At 31.9% G+C, this 17,359-nt stretch overlaps 2 protein-coding genes across 2 annotated transcripts in view; one reads left to right on the top strand and one right to left on the bottom strand.

Moving 5' to 3' along the window:
- Positions 1-169: 169 nt before the first annotated feature.
- On the bottom strand, positions 170-2,058 carry LOC141480528 (uncharacterized). The gene is made up of 3 exons (XM_074170583.1): positions 1,385-2,058; positions 747-934; positions 170-296 (listed from the first exon to the last, which is right to left on the bottom strand). The coding sequence occupies exons 1-3, from the start codon at positions 1,456-1,458 to the stop codon at positions 256-258; spliced, it is 303 nt and encodes a 100-aa protein (XP_074026684.1). The 5' UTR covers positions 1,459-2,058; the 3' UTR covers positions 170-255.
- A 5,884-nt stretch (positions 2,059-7,942) lies between these two features.
- Positions 7,943-17,359, top strand: part of LOC111508933 (uncharacterized) — a 42,179-nt gene continuing 32,762 nt past the window's right edge. Inside the window, exon 1 of the mRNA XM_074170585.1 lies at positions 7,943-8,211. Coding sequence (XP_074026686.1) covers positions 8,182-8,211 — 30 coding nt within the window. The 5' untranslated portion in view covers positions 7,943-8,181. The remainder of the gene's footprint in view (positions 8,212-17,359) is intronic.

The raw sequence follows: 17,359 nt of genomic DNA on the forward strand, positions 1-17,359 counted from the left end.
TCTTTAGTTATGTGTAGAATTATATCCGTTACTAAGAAATTGAGTATAAATGTTGCTGCTATTTGATATATTTATCTTGATTTTTAGGACTATAATTAATGTTTATTATTTGAATAAAACATACTTTTTTGGTTAAACATAATAAATAATATATAAAAAAGACAACAAATTAGAAGACAACAAAATATTTTATTTACAAAAAATTAATTCATGTTAATATAATAATGTAAATACATGTTCTTTCATTTTATTGTTTTACGAGTGCTCGAACTTTTGTAATTTTTTATCCAAAATATCTGTAAAAAAAATAAAACTGTTACAATAATAAAATAATGTGAATTTTACACAGTCATTAACAACATAGTATATGATTTGACTTGTTAAAAAAGTAAGTTTACAAAGATTTTTTCAAACATATTTATAAAGTAGATGAATTACAATACCACAAAAAAAAACAAATTCAAAATATACAGTGAGAGAATTAAAAGATTGATCTTCAACTGTTACATTTTCCTGTATTGCATATTATACTTCACTATATTGATAGTATGTCAAAAAAGATAAGTTTATATAAGAGATATAAAAAAACACAAAAATACTAAAGATGAGATAATGAATTAAATATTAATAGTGTTACATATAAGCTTGATAAAAAATAAGATTTTTTTTACCTTTGAAAGTTATTTAAAATATAGGATTATAATTATAAATATAATAAAATATACAGCCTATTTAATACTACTTACTTATCCTTTTCTCCTCATTTATTTTGACATTTTGTTCTTCTCCCATAAATTTAATTGGAAGAGCATTGGATTTTAACTTCCATGACTTCTCTATATAGTCAGCTTTGTTGAAATGAGTGCTACAGATTCTCAAATGTCTCATATTTCCTGGATACTGAATTCCCAGACTATCCTGCCATAACTTACACCTAAAAAATTTGAACTATAGTTACAAACAGAAGAAGTAAAGGCAACTTTTTCAATATCCCACCCTCATGTACTACAGTTTAGGCATATGAGTTATCAGAACACAATTTAATCTTTTAAATAAGCATTAAACGATTACAAGAACCCCCATTGTTGAGATGGAGTCAAACCAATATTTTCATTATCTTTGAGCTATATACCTTGCAAAAGTGTTAGATTACATCAGATTTTACACTGATATGGCTTATGACAGTTTGCTTTTGATTGGAGTTTTTCTATGTTATCTACTATAATATATCTGCTATAAAACGTATCAGGCAGTGTTGTATGACAAAACAAGATACAATAATGCGAAAATACATTTCGTCAACTAGTTTTTTTTTGCAATGCTCTGGACATGTAGTATATTTCATAACAGACACAAACATATGAAACACATTTTATGTACTTACTTCTCAGCATTCCTTGGAAAGCAATGCATCTTGGGCACCTCATTTTCATCACAACCATACACTAAACAATACATTGTTTTTAAATATCTCTACTTACACCAGATTGAAAAGACAACAACAATATCACAGCAAATGTAATAAACCACAGCAAACAGGGTCGTTTCGTTTTTGATCTATAGGTTAGGTCAGGTTAGGTAGGTAAATAAAATCACGAACATACACTGTTGCCGTCTTTCATATCGAATTTTATGGAGGTGTTCACAATAATAATTTCCTATTTTCATTTCCTTTATTTTCAAAATTTTTATATATCGTATAATTCAAAGCGCTATACTTCAACTATGTTTACGAGTTAAGTTTTTACTTTCTACGCAATAACTATAAATATTTATTTTTTTACACAGTTGAATGATGGCATTGGCATTTGTAGAGATAAATAGTGAACTTCGTCAACGTTGCTACACTCCATGTCGCGATAGTAGCGCCATCACCCTGTGGCTTTTAATTATTGAAGGGAAATAGTTTAATTACAAATCTAATGAACAAGAGAAAGAAGAAATATATATTTAAAGAGAGCTACTCTCCTTAAGAGATAACGTGCCAGAAAAGGATCGATGAATAGTTGACCTGATTGAAGCGATCGCTTCACAACAGAACCATTTTTCCTATTAACTTAACAGTCTCGTTGGTTGTCTCTGTCCTACTATGACATCACTAGATAAACCATAAACATCCTGGCCTTTAGACAGAGAAGACAGAAGGCGCTGAAGCCAGACGACACACTGCAGGGAGTGCAGGGTCGCCACTCGATATTTTATTTTCGTACTAAAATGTAGGTAATATAGCAATAATTTCAGTGAATTCCTAACTTTAGTGATGTTTGCACCGTTTCACTTTTGACCCTGGCTTTACCAAACCAGCTTTAATATTTCAAACCAAGGTTTACAAAAAAGCGAGTATGCTTTAGTTTAGACCACACGACTGGAGTAAAACTTTTTTAGCTCCATCTTTATATGTTTATAAGTATATGTACAATATACACATGTATATACATATAATAATTTTCTAATTTTCTACAAATTTTTAAATTTATTATGGGTTTTCACTGATAAATTAAAATTTCTGAATAGATTTTTTGTTTTTTTTTTATAACTTTCATTATCGGATACATCAGTAATCACTGATGTGGTTGATTGTAAGACCGAGACAATAGTCTTATGGTATGACAAATTAGATACAAGTGTTTTCCAAAGAAAATTAGAAAGATATCTAGAGAAAAGTGTATCGATTGTTGCCCAATGTCTTGTGGTAAGCTCATTTCGGTTATTATTCATTTGTAGTTCTGATTTATCTTGTAGAAAGTTTACCAAAAGTTGTCCATCTGCGGACGCGAAATCAACATGAAAATCTTCTGCTAAAATTAGTGATAGTTTTCTCCTAAATCTTCATATCCTACTCGACCGTAAATGTGTGCTCGCATCTCTCTCTCTTTTGCTCTTACAGAAACGTAACTCTCTCTTTTTATCTGCACTAATGTATACCTCCCTCTCAACATCCATTCGCCTCACCCGATTACAATTTTCGTAACGCTCTCATCACGCATTCACTTATACCTCCTCTCAACTTCCGTCTGCCCCGCCCTATCACACTTTTTGTAAAGCTCCTCATCACTCATTCACCCCAAGTCAAACTCGCGTAAAGAAGATTTATTTCAACAAATTATTGCACAATTATAATTTTAAGTGCGCTTTTCTAAAGTGAAATTGAATAACCAATTAACTACTTTTGATGTATAATTGTAATTGGACTTTTTATAACAGTGACGCCGTCATAATACAAGTATATTTTTGATATTGTTTGAATTAATTGCTACTAGTAGAACGTCTTACAAGTACTGGTAACTTGTAACATTTCATTGCCATATAATACTGAGATTTTCCAGTGAGTCTCAATGTATGATATGGGTAAATGAGGTCGTGCCTCCTAGTATTATATTCGTGTTCTCTATTTTTAAAGAAATACATCAAACATTCAAAAATGTACAGAGCGTAAACAGTCATGTTTACTGTCTATTTTTAATCCATAGGACACTTTTCCAAGCTTCGAAGAGATTTCCTTTATATGTTGTGACCAGTTCAGCCATTCATCAATGTGAACAGCCAAGAACTTGGTGTCATGTGATAACTGAAAATATTAGTAAATGCATTTGGTGTTTTCTCTGCTGTTAGATAGTTTGCATATATCATCACTTGAGTTTTAGACTCGTTCAATACTAACTTATTTGTCTTCAACCAATTTTTTGTTTTCTGAAAAATGTTATAACAGTTTACCATCATCTCCGGATATGTGTTTTCCCCTGCCAGAAGGCTTGTATCATCAGAATAAATAGTTATAAATTGATTCTCTGCTAATTTAGATTTGCATAAATCATTCATAAATATAACGAACAACAGTGGGCCTACTACACTTCCTTGCGGTATACCTATAGATGTTTTTACGAAAATGTATGTATTTGATTAGAAAACATTCGTTGAAAATATTCATAGTTATTTTGATAAACATCACCCATTGGTCATGTTCCTGTTGTATTTCATAGATCTTCCCCATAATTTATTTTTTCCACAAATTTTTCACGCCTTCCTCAGCGAAACATGTTTTGTGTGTACTTTTCATTGGGTTTCGCAGATTGAGTTTACATGTTATTATTTGGACTGTATGATCTGAAGCGTGAGTCTCAAGTACTTTTGTAAAGATATTGTCAATGCAACTTTAGGAATTTTTTGTTATGCGTGTATATTTATCAACAACTTTATACATATCAAAGGAGCTAGCTAGAGTTAATAGTCTTGATTTTTCATTATTATTTTCTTTCACTTTGATGTTGTAATCATCTGCTATAAAAACTAATTCATCATCACTTGTGACCACTAATATTCAAATTTATCAAAAATTATACTCATTGAACCTTCACAAGGTCTATAACGATACAAAGTCATTTTTTATCAGAAAAGAAAACTTCAATACTTTTACATTCGAAATTTTCTTCAACTGACAGTTTAGACTTTTATAACTTTTATAGTTTATCCCGATTTTACAATATATAGCACTCTCCCAATGTCAGTTTTCTGTACGACCTCAATCAGTTCTTCTGCTTTCAGAAAGTATATATGTACCTACCTATCTTTTGATGATAATTATTTTATTCTTTAGTTTCAAAATAAAAAAAACAACAGTTTCATTTACACATTATATCACTATCATACAAATATCCATAATTCCTATGAATATTTTATGATAATAATAATAATAAAGTTCATTTCATTCATAATATACAATTTCAAGTAACATATTACTAATACATCATTAAGAAAAAAATAAATAAAATAAACGAGCCACCACGGAAAAAAACTTCAAAAGAGTTTCTTGTGTGTGGTATAGCCAACCTATTGAAATTTTAATAATTGGTGATGTAAACATAAAACAAAGTATAATATTGCGAATGTGAGGCACTGAATCACAAGAGACAGGCAATATATGGACGTACAAAACTACGTCCAGAAGAATATGACGAACATCCAACACGGAACCTGTACAAACTAATAGTACAGGGAACGAGACTGATGGAATGGGTGTCATAAGAAGATAAGGGAATAAATGCAATAAGCCGAAGAGAAAGAGGCTGCAGTGTTTTCTGGAGACTTGGACTAAATGGACAAGTCAGACAGCTCCCAAGGAACCAAAAAAAAATTCAAGCTGTCAATTTTGAAAATAATTGGTAAATTAACAGGTAAGTGTAGTGTTGTTTCAATTTTACTAGTTGATGATTTCACAGTTTCACAACCAGTTTTCAATCTGTTTTTTGAATTCATTTTTATTTCTTATGGTTTTTATCTTATCTGGTACAGAATCCCAAATTTTCGCGAACATGTAGCTTCAAATGCCTTTGACCGACTAATTTTTTATATCTCGGTACCAAGAGGCGGTATGTTCTTTGTTCCTGGTACTATATGGGTGTTAAAGTTTGTTCAGTGATATTTTGCCCTCATGAATTTTGGAAGTGATTTTCAAGTAAAATAAGTATTTGATATGAAAAACCTCGATCTCCATGAAAAAATGTCTACTGGAATAAGTCCCTTTCTTACCATATATAATTTTCAAGATATGTTCCTGCATTACGCTCAGACTGTTTAAGTGTTTATCGTTCACACCGCCCCATGCTATAATTCTATAATTAAGCTATGATTGTACCTATCCATAGTAAATTGTTTTTAACTGGGGGATTTCGAAAATTTCTTTAAATAATTTGAAACTTAATAGAAATCCGCGTAATTTTCTGGTTAAATGTGACATATGTAGATCCTATTTCATATGTCGATCTAGAACTACTCCCAAATATTTGATTATAGTGGCCTCCGGTATTGAAGTTTCTTCGTTATCATTGGTGCCCAATACTTGATATGGCGTCTGTATAAAACTGATGTTGAGCCAATGCCGCTTTTTGTTTCGTTATATATTGCTAAAATAATAATTATTAATCAACTGGTTTAGTGATCTAATAATTTCTTCGAATGGTGTTAGTTGGGTTTTTGATATCCAGTTTCTTAGAGTCTGTCATGTGTTCTGAAACTCGTATTTTAAGATAGTGTCCGGTTTGACCAACATATCATTTGGGACAGCTTTCACAGTTCAACTTGTTCATTATGTTGGAGTGTATGTCTTTGTTTTAGTTTTTTGTTTTGAAAAAAAAAACTTTCCAACTTGATTTTCATTCGAGAAGGTCACTTTAATATGTTCCTTACTAGGTAACATTATGCCTGATGTTTTTAAAATAGTTACATTTTACAACACGAAGAAACTCCTTTTCGATGAGTAATTTAATTAAAAATTCATTCTTTCTCGTTGAATTGAAATGATAACAGTTATAAGTTTTGTAGGAGGTATGTTTATGAAAATCCCTTGTTTCAGTGCCCTGAAGAAGAATTCAATTACATTCGAAACGTTGGCAAAAAAATTGTTTTTTGTAAGAAAAATTGATCCTGTTACCCATATAATCCTTTCTTGAAACAAATAATTATATTCATTCGATAGAATTAATATAAATGGGAAATTTTTGGCTTGAGCTCATTTTCGGTTGAATTGATATAGGTTTTGAATATTTTTTTTTTAAATATCGGTACCAATGAACTACACGTTCGTTCCGAATTTCAAATTTCTCACCCCAGAAACTTGTGTTTGGCGCCGTGTACAATGACTTAATTGTCACCCGGTATAGTCATATCTGTAAGAATAATATTGTGAAAAAACTGACCAAAAGCGGCTAACCATATGTAAAATTTAAGAAATATTTTTCACGATTACCTTGCTTCCCATCCGGCTTGAAGGACCCTATGCAGGGTCGTAGCGAAAAGAAATACCACGGGAGGGAGGGAATCCAAATTTTCCCAACCCTACCAGCAAAATTTCCCAACTTTCGAAAAAATGAAAGCCGAGAGATTAGTTACTACTATAATATATCAATTTTCTTACTTAGCTATCCAAAGATTGACTGAATGCTTATGCCCGTTAGGGTATGCACAAACAAAAATAAATTTTGGTAATTATAGAAATAATAATGGGAATTATTTTACTTTGGACCAAGGTCCTTGGCCTTCCATAATATCCACCATGTATATGAATATTCAATACAAATGAAAGGAAACAACACTTAAATAATATTGTGCTTATTGTTTTCTACTATTATTTTTTCTATTTTCACGGCCCGAAATTTCCCAACTTTTCCAAGACGAAAAAATAGCGAAAAATTGGAAATTTTATAAAATTGTCACTTCAAAATTTGTGGACTGTTCAGGACTGTTCTCTCACTTGGGAGAAATTAAACTTTTTTGAAGTTTTCAAACAACTCAGAATTTCAAAGAATGGGATCTCCAAGTTATGCATGTTGGGAAATCCCAACCTTCTCCCGGTTCTTTCCCTTTTCTTATTACCTCTTCCTTTCCTTTCTCTCATTTTTATTTTTTTAAGTTTCATTCATTTTTTTGCTATTATTTTTCCACCTTCACGGCCCAAAATTTCCCAACTTTTTCCCAAGTTGAAAAAGCAGGGGGGGAGGTTCCCCCCATCCCCCCTCATGGCGACGGCCCTGACCCTATGACTTTTTGACGAATATTTCTTAATTTATTCAACAATCAACATAACATTAGGTAACCGCTACTTTTGACGAGAAAATTAAAAAAAAGTATAACAGGCTTGATAATATCGGTACCTAATATGATTAAGTGAAGTTTCAAACAGAAAGTTTCGTTGTAATCACCCAGTACGCAGATAGGTTATGTCGTGTTGCGAACTCAGAAAAAACAGTCCAACAGATACTCAGAGCTCAAAAATTAGGTCACACGATTCTCAATGACCGATCGATGATTAAAATTATACATGGTACGGTTGTGGTATGGTCATGGTACCTACTCACGGGCAAGTAGGTACGTATTTATTCCCCCACTTGTGCAAACTCGCCAGCATCGGAAAGAATAGCTGTAGGATTCTTCAACTCCCCTCTTAGCCAACATTTACGAATAATTTCCGTTGAACGACAGCAAGTTCAAGAGCAAGAGTGTCGGACTGTTCTTGAATTCAGGCTGTGATCTGCTAGCACAAATCCAATAGACCACTGAATTACATTGGTAAATCGTGATAAAATTGTCAAAAATGTGGATCACATTAGTTTAAGTGTCGTTTTTTAAGTTTGGCCGCAAATTCCAACTCTAAAATCTAATACATAAGTGTTTGAGAAATACTTGAAAATGTTTGGGAAAAACACTCGACTCATCACAGTAAGTAATTTCTTTTTTTTTTGATAATGAAAGGTGAATAAAAACTAGAACAATAATTTAAAAAATTTCAAAAGTCGTGAATCGAGAAGTGGAAGACTTAAGCACAAAAACCAGTTGTATGCGTTTGCGAAGATGTTAAGCCCACATGAAGTGTAGAATAACAGTTATGATGAGGTCAATGATCACATCATAGTATTCTTTATATTTGACTCGGCAGGTGGTCATCAACGATAGGGACGGTCAGGTTCATGTAATCTACGTGTCGTCTGATTTGGAACCATTTCCGTTGTTTTTGTTATTTATTCTTAAGTAGGTACTTTATTAGTCATACATTTGGAATGAGGTTACTGCCTACAGCAAAGGTATTTTGGTGACTGAATACAATAATGACCAGATTTTGCGACAGTTTTTAGTAAAACCAACTAAAAATTCGAGAAATTTCGTTTACCTGTTTGGAAATACTGTTATTCCTTACATACATTATCATTGAAACTTAACAGTATACACATTTCTACTGAGTGACATACTGAATTCAAATAACACAGATAAACCACAGGTACTGTGAATAAACCCTTCAGAATTGTGTATACGAAAAGATACTAGGATTCGGATAAAACAAGAATGAGCAGAATTTTTGTTTTTGATCTAGTTGAGGCTAAAATAATACATATCTTCATTTCATATTATTATCGAATATCTATTAATTATATGATGGAATTGGCCGATAGGTAATTGATGAAAATGAGATTTTCACTGGAAAGTTTACAAAACTGCAACACGTGTTTCCCTATACAATAGCTTCCTCAAACGTTTTCCAAATATTAATTATCGGAAGAGCTGTTATTTTCTGTATGGAATTGATTTGATACTAATTTTCATAATACTCTATCAATTTTTAATGTGTATTTAATGATGGAAAGATGTTGCATTGTCTTAGCAATATTCCAATCATTAAGCCATTTTCAGAGAAAATCATAGAAGGAAAGGGTAGAATGGAAGTCCGGAAAGATGATGAATTCAGTATCTATTAAATATTTTGGAAGCAATTTTTCATAGATGTTTTGAAGTTATATACCTACTTCATACGAGATCTGTCGCATTTTAAATCATTTCAGTTTTGGTGGTGCAAATCCATCTAAAGTTACAAACATTTTTTCAATAGAATTTCAAATTACATGTGGGAAGTAACTTTAAACCAAATTATCAAAGAACAATTCGTTTAGGCCAGTCTCATCTCCCTACACAGTAGGTTAATGGACTGACACCTATCAGAAAACAACTACTCCCCTGGCTAATACCACGAAGTGCGTTGGATTATATCCGACAGGTGTCAGTGCAGGATTCTTCACAGAAGTTATTCCTGCATATGCTGTTGGCGATACAACTGCCGCAATAGATTTTCAATTATTGGAACACACTTGCAGACCGGTTTCGGGCTGTTTGGCCACTCGTCAGTGCAAGGTAGTGTATATCATCAACATAAAGTCGATGATTTCCGATAATTGAAAATCGAATTCCGCAGAGTATCATTCCTCGAACTAAGCTGAAGCATACAACAAACAACAGGTTTGTCGTCGCCCCATCTGCCTGTGAACAAGGTAACCAACTGCATATCTGAAATTTGCCCAATTCCTCTTATAAGGAAAGAGCACTTTCACATATAGTCAGTGGGCATACTTGAAGACTTGCTATAAATCAAATTATCTAAAAACAACTCGTAAACCTAACCTACTGTGTAGGGAGAAGAGACTGGCCTGAACGAATTGTTCTTAGATAATTTGATTTATAGCCAGTCTTCAAGTATGCCCACTGACTATATGTGAAAGTAACTTTAAATCAATTTTAAAATAGTCAACGAGTCCTATGGGAGTGGGGGCGCTTACCAGATTGAAATATTAAGAAAAAGGGTCATCTTGGTATCACGTCTAAACATGATGAATTTCGTCTCTCTATCTAAAAGTGCAAGGTAGGTTTTCTTGACTCTCGTCCTTGATATTGATAACATTGATCTTATAGTGATTAGTCAGAAAATTCAATCCAACACTTCAAATGTTTCTGGATTGACTGAAATACTAATTTTTGAGAAATAAATGCTTATAGAACTGTTTTGGGCGTATGCAGAAGGCTTTATGCTACAAAAAGGCTACAAAAAATTCATCAAGTACCTAACACAAATAACCCTGAAAGGGTTAGGAGTGAATAATTTTTGGGAAAGAAAGTTTTTGGTTTTCTACTACATAACTTTCCATAACGAATGTTTGGAATACAAACTGAGTATACACTGGTAAAAATTTTTCCACCGGTACCGGTGGCAATTTAATTACCGCCCATATTAGCGAGAAATTACTTTCGTGTGTGATCTCACATTCCATGCGGAATATTATTTTGTAATTCTACCCCGAAGAAAAGTGTGGAATTTTTCAGTGTAATTTTTCATTTTGAGTGTACTTTTGTGTTGAAATAAAACTTTATAGGGTAAATTTGCGATATAAATTTATATCGAGATATTACACTCTTCACAGAATTTTACAGTAGAATTTTACACTTTTATATAATTTCACAGTGGAATTATATAGTCTGATAAAATTTTACATTGTAATTTTTCATTTACGGGTTATATTACCTTGGGATATTCCGTTGTAAGAAGGTCCGTATTCAGAGTAGTTTTGAATACACTATATATACCTATATATACCTCAATCGGATGTTGACTCTTGACTCTTAAGTGACCATTTTTCCTCATAATTTAGATAATTGAATGCACAAGACATATTACACATTGATATATTAAAAAAAATATGTGTATACAAAATAAGTTCATATACATTCTTGAAATGAAATTCTACAAAACATTTTTTTTCATTTTCAAAAAAGTCAAATAACAGTACAAAATAAAAAACCCTTCTTCAAATTAACACATTTTCTTTCTTGCTCATGGTGGTATTATCCTAAAAGAGAAATAAAATATCATCAAATGAATAGGTTTAGAAATCTAAAAACACAGTAAGTTGACGAACACACATTCCTAGAGAAAAACTACTACTAGTTTGAATTCAATATTAATATTTCTCAAAAATTTTTGATACATATTCAACCGTTTAAATAAAAAATTTGATTTTTCCAAATGTTTTCCAACATTTTCTGAAATATAGCAAATATAGCTATAATGATATGGTATGAAGTGGTGATGAAGTGTTTTGTTCACCTCTTCAACAGAAACAAAAAGGTCCTAAAGTGTTTCTCGATTCCTTCAATTTCAACTTGCCTTCCATCGCAAAAATGTTTTCAAGTTCAATAATAAGAATCACAAATCCTCAAATTTTTCCAAAATTATGAGAGATGCGAATAAAACGTTCACATATTTTTTAGGTGAATGAAATTACGATTTAACATTGTCCGATATTTGCAACCACCAATACGAAACTTTATTTCTCATCGAAATTCATTTTTAAAATGGATAGTGCATACGGCGTCACTGATAATTCACGCCACTGCTATCGAGTATATCTCTTTTTCTCAATACCATTCAGTAATTATCACAAACATTTTCAAATATATGTACTGTAATCATTTGAAAATCAGTTAAAATATGTTGTACTATTCCATACAGTATGAAATAATTCGCGATGTGAGGTTAGGATATACTTGTAATAAAAAACACTCTATAATGCATAACGAGAAAACTCAATGAATTCATCTGTTTATTGGACTAGTTATTGAAATTTTACAAGAAATGTACTCACCTTCTTTACTTATTTTCACCAACAACAAAAATATTCTAATGCACACGTCAGACAAACCGATGCGCTTCTGTAGACAAGAATGAACAATACAATAATCACTCACAAATAGAAGCGTAATTTTACATTCGATAAAGAGATGGCGAAAATTTACATTTCACTAAGGGGGAATACCCATCGTCCAGTTAGTTCTTCTCTTCACATGAAATAATACGTTATGATTTCACACATATATTAGATGAATATTTAATTCTCAATGAAAAGTACATTGCCTACTGAAATTACGCTCGGGGATGTGAATTATTCAATAGAGAAAGTATATTTTCAATAAAACTGAAGTAATTTTCTTCGTTCGAAATGAAAATTCCGAGGTAAATTTCAATCATTTTTCCCGGTGTAGAAAAGTGATTTTGTATAATTCAGTGTTCATATAAAAGTATTTGTTTCGAAAGAATTTTTCTTTCGTGTAATTCAATGTTTATATGAAAGAAGCTGTTTCAGGAGAGGTTTTTCTTCCAGTTTGTCTGAAAGTTACTTCTTTGCGTGATCTACACATCTATGTATAGAATTACTTTTCTTGAAAGTGATTGCTTCCTTCCTTTCTTTGGAAGACTCCCACTTTTTTTGTATCAAGATGGAGTATTAGAAAACAACCTTACCCAAAAATAATCCTTTTAACTGAATCAATGTTTTAACATCAACTTTAAGAATTACTACAAATTACACTGACCTCAAATCCCGATCACTGAAAATAAACCGAAGTCCTATTTAGGAGCTTATTGCAAAGACAACCTTTAATGTCAACCTTTGAATTGAGAATTGTTTCTATCTTTTTGCATAAGTGCATCCTAAATGAAACCAGAGCTCAAACTGAAAGAGTGGTGTGACTCTAATATTTTGTGAATTAACAATTTTGACCTGCTAGCTGGTTTGCCTTATAGAAAATAGCATATTATGATTTTTTTAGAAATTGATTAATATAAATCTGACATTTGGCGATTATATCAGAAACTTATTCAAAAATTTCGTTTAAATTCTTAAAAATGTTCAGCCAGGTTTTTATTCGTTATAAACACTTGGAATATACTGAAAAACAAAATCCCAAGAGATGATTCATTTGAGGTAGTTTATACTTGAACGACAAATCCATTTGTTAGGAAATCTATTATTAAGTCACTGTCTAGTTGACAGAAAGTAATATGGTGGAGCTCCATCTTATTGAACGTGAATAAGATCGTCTTGCAAATTCATGTTACCAGCCGCATAATTTCAATTTTCCATACTAGTTGTTATTAGTGGGTTTATTATTTCTTCTATCAAATTTTAGTAGAGCTCACCAGTTAGGTTTTTCTTAATGATTAAAAGTCCAATAATGGTATTCCCAAGAGTTCAGTTTCTCTGGATATTGTCTATGATATTAACAAAAAATCAACACTCGTCAGTGAAGCAAATATTGGTTTTCATTTATAAAATCGATATTGTTTAACAAAATTTAATTGTTCCCGCGAAATCGTCGTCATAAAGCTGTTGAAGAATTTTCATTTTATACGGGTGAAATTTATTTAACTTTAGTACTTTCCTTACTGTTTCGTGAGACGTTCCTATACTTGGGAAGCCACAATGCGAAGTGATGTGGAGGGTTCTGCAGTGAAGGTGCCTTAAAGTTTTATTTGCGCTGCTTCATCCTGATCACGGCGATTATTTCTTTTTTTATTAGCACCGGAATTAGTTTCACTACTTTACCAACTAATTCCAGGACATAATTATGACTTGAATTACTGTCGGGATATCTTTCATTGAACCGTTCTTTTTCAAAAAAGTTATTTTTGCATCTAGAACTTATGAAATTTGTCAAAATAGGTAAAACAATTGAATTAGTAATTGACGTTTACCTTGTTCGATTGATGACCTATTCATTTTGTGGAAATTCATATAAAATATAGGATAAAGAAAATAACTTTCTTCTAATTTCTACTAAGATTGTTATTTGTTACGACCGGTTTCGGTTTATTAAACCACTCTCGAGTAAGCTGACACAGTTTTATGAAAAAATGCTTGAATGTACAATAATGTACCTACTCAAATGTCATTTAGGTAGGTTAATTAAACATTTGCCTAAAATAACAAAAATGTTACCTGAATCATCAATACCTTATCTGAGATACCAAAACAATAATTATTCAACTTTCATAACATATATCAAAATTAATTAGATGTCACAAATTCAAAAGGGGAGAGCTGCATAGTTCTAGTTGGTGATTGAGGGTTTTGAAATGTTTTTTTTTACTTACGATGCACTGTTTGGAACCTTTGGCGTACTAATGAATATTACTGGATTTTCTTCCCAACACCAAACCGTTATTTTAACACTTTGACACGTGTTTCGATCACCAAGAGAAAAATCAAACTGATTTTCTTCTTGAAGATGATCACTTGATGATCGAAACACGTGTCGAAGTGTTAAAATAACGGCTTGGTGTTGGGAATAAACTCCAGTAATATTCATGTTTTTCAATTTATTTATTTCCAATGCTTCTAAAAATTATTCTCCCTTCCTTCACTGCATCTATAAAGAATTTTCATGTTTTCTTCATTTATTGTGTGGTTTGTTTCTTGTAGGTGCCCATATATATCTGAGTCATTTTCTAATAACACCTCTTCACAGTATCTTATGTTGAAGAAATATGCTTCCATAAGCTATTCGGGAAAGCTCTCCAACAACATAAAAACCTATTTTTCAAAATTCAACATATAACGCCATTAACTAGTAAGAAAAAATTAGAGAACATTATTCAACGCAAAACCCAAAAGGGTTAAGTGGAAAAAATCATGCATATCTAGATTGGAATATGATCACACCCAGTTTCAAAATCCTCAGTGACCAACTAGAACTATGCATTTCTCCCCTTTCGATCGAATTTGTGAATTGTGACAACTAGTTTAGGATCCATTGGTATTTGGAGCAATCCACTTTGATATCTGTTTAAAAAATCTGTTTCAAAATCTCTTTTTCCGTTAACCAATGCCGCACCCCTACGAACGACAACCTTCAGAAGTCGAAACTTGTGCGAGCTAAGGATTAACGGGGTCTTACCTTTTAATGTGTGATTCCTAATATGTTTGATATCTTAGGGAAGTTGAATAATTATTGAACGAAAGTCATTTTTTGTGGTGGAAAATCAATTTTTCATCGACCCTTTTTTGGGAATACGACGAAATACTGATAAACAGAACATTTTTCTTCGTGAAAATACTTTAATTTTACGCAGTAACTTATTGAGATAAACTAAAAAGTTTGCGCTTTCTACACCTGTATACAGTTCTCCATTATAATTTTCATATTTTTCAGATTGTGGAGAGTGAAAATACCAAAAAATTTATAAAAAATAATTATGATTCAGGTGACATTTTTATTATTTCAGGTACATGTTTATGTAACCTACCCAAATGAAATTAACTATATTATTGTACATTCAAGCATTTTTTCGTAAAACTGTGTCAGCTTACTTGGGAGTGGTTTAATAAACCGAAACCAGTCGTAACAAATAAAAATCTTAGTAGAACTTAGACGAAAGTTATTTTTTTCATCCTATGTTCAATTGAAGTTTATTTCTTTATTTTTTGACAACTCTTTAACTAACTGATCATTTGTGACTACTATACGAGTAGTAGTTGGGCTAAATTAAATAGGGTGGCCCATTAGCGTGAGGAAGTTCAGTATCTCGCCTATAATGAGGAAATGAGGAGTATGATAAAATTTTTTAGATAAAAGTTAAATGGTTTACTTTGTTGCTCATTTTAAAAATATTTTGGAATATACAGAATGTTCCTTTAAAGCGGGGCAATACAAATCATCATTTTTTAAATGCCCCCCCTCTGTACATTTTTTCACCGTTGAACTAAGCAAAATGTTTTACATAAGAAGGTGATTTTTTTTTCGAAAATTTTGCGACGTTGTCAGGTTATTGCTGATAGGAAAAAAATCTTCGAAAAAACAGACCACCGCAAATGCCCTCAAAAAAACTTTGTGAATAGAATTCAAACAGAAATATTTGAGACATGCAATACCAAGAGTGAGATGAAATGTCGATATGGACTGAAAATTACATTCTTCAAACATTAACTGTACAAACTTCAAACATCAAAAACTTGATATTTTCAAATGAAACACCCATTATATGTTATTCTATCATTTTGAAGAACTGCTACAATATTTGTTAATTTTTCGACTAAAACTGCGTTTTTATCACTTTAATATTTAGAAAATTCAAGATCTAAGTTTTTCATAGGTTATGCTCCGTATACTAAAATAATACTAAACCGGTTGCTTATAAAATGGTTCGTGGTGCGCAAATAAATGCGTCATGCGTATCTCAGTATCAAAGTGTGCTATGAATTTGACATTCAATGATCAATAGGTTTTAGCATAAAACCAAAATTACTGTCATACAATTTTGTATCTATCGCTTTTTAAGAAGATAATAACATTCGAAATGAATTTCTTGACCAAATAATTGCCCGATATGATTTTTGTACTGGGGTAAAGTGGTAAGAAGTGTTTACTAGCGACCAGAATTTATAATGAACGATATCCAGACAGGCAACAACCCAGAAAAGACAACAGGAAATGTCGCATATGAAAAAATAGAAAGAGCCAAAACTGCATCAACTGAAGAAACTGAAATGACTGTTCTCTTAAAAGTTACAGAAGATCCTCATATCTCCCATAGAGAAATATTCAAATTGACCTAAGTAGGACTTTTGAAAAAGAATACGTTTAATCCGTATACCGTGTTCAGTTACATCAAGAGTTATTGAATGATGATAATTTTTTAATTATGTTTTATTTTCCGATGAAGCAAAATTTCTTAAAAATGGTTTTGTAAATACACATAATTTCCATTATTATTCAACAGATAACCTCCATTTCTTTCGAACCACCAGTTAGACAAAGTGGTTCCTAAATGTATGGGGCGGAATAATTGGAAATTTCATCGTAGGGCCATATTTCTTCGAGGGCTTGATTAACCTCGTTTTTTTGAAAACAAGGTATCACAATTAAGTAATCTTTTGCCCATTCGAATCAAACGAAGGATGTTGTATTCACACGACGGAGAAACTGTTCATCACACTTTTCCTGTTAATGATTATTCAGACACTGCATTTCCCAGAAAACGGATCGGTAGAGGAGGTCCTTTCAAGTGGCCATCTCGCTCACAAATAATAAACAAATATTGATAATTTTTATGTGGTGCTACGTTAAAGATCAAGTTTATAGAACACCTCCATCTACAAAGGAGAATATGAAAAATAGAATTAAGGACGTACTCCAAAATATTCCAGTCAGCATGTTGAGGCGCGTTAATGAAGATTTCAAAAACCGAATACAGTATTGTTCGGAAGTGATC

This window comes from Leptinotarsa decemlineata, unplaced genomic scaffold (assembly GCF_025532065.1).
Source record: "Leptinotarsa decemlineata unplaced genomic scaffold, Ldec_3_MD MMD2_P_RNA_scaffold_9, whole genome shotgun sequence".
Lineage (NCBI taxonomy): Eukaryota > Metazoa > Arthropoda > Insecta > Coleoptera > Chrysomelidae > Leptinotarsa > Leptinotarsa decemlineata.

Bases quoted from the DNA above. Each gene is read 5' to 3' on its own strand.
- LOC141480528 (XM_074170583.1), bottom strand. From the start codon at position 1,458: ATGTATTGTTTAGTGTATGGTTGTGATGAAAATGAGGTGCCCAAGATG. The intron at 935-1,384 runs GTAAGTACATAA...CAAATTTTTTAG, and splicing joins TTTCCAAGGAATGCTGAGAA to GTGTAAGTTATGGCAGGATA. The intron at 297-746 runs GTAAGTAGTATT...TTTTTTTTACAG, and splicing joins AAATGAGGAGAAAAGGATAA to ATATTTTGGATAAAAAATTA.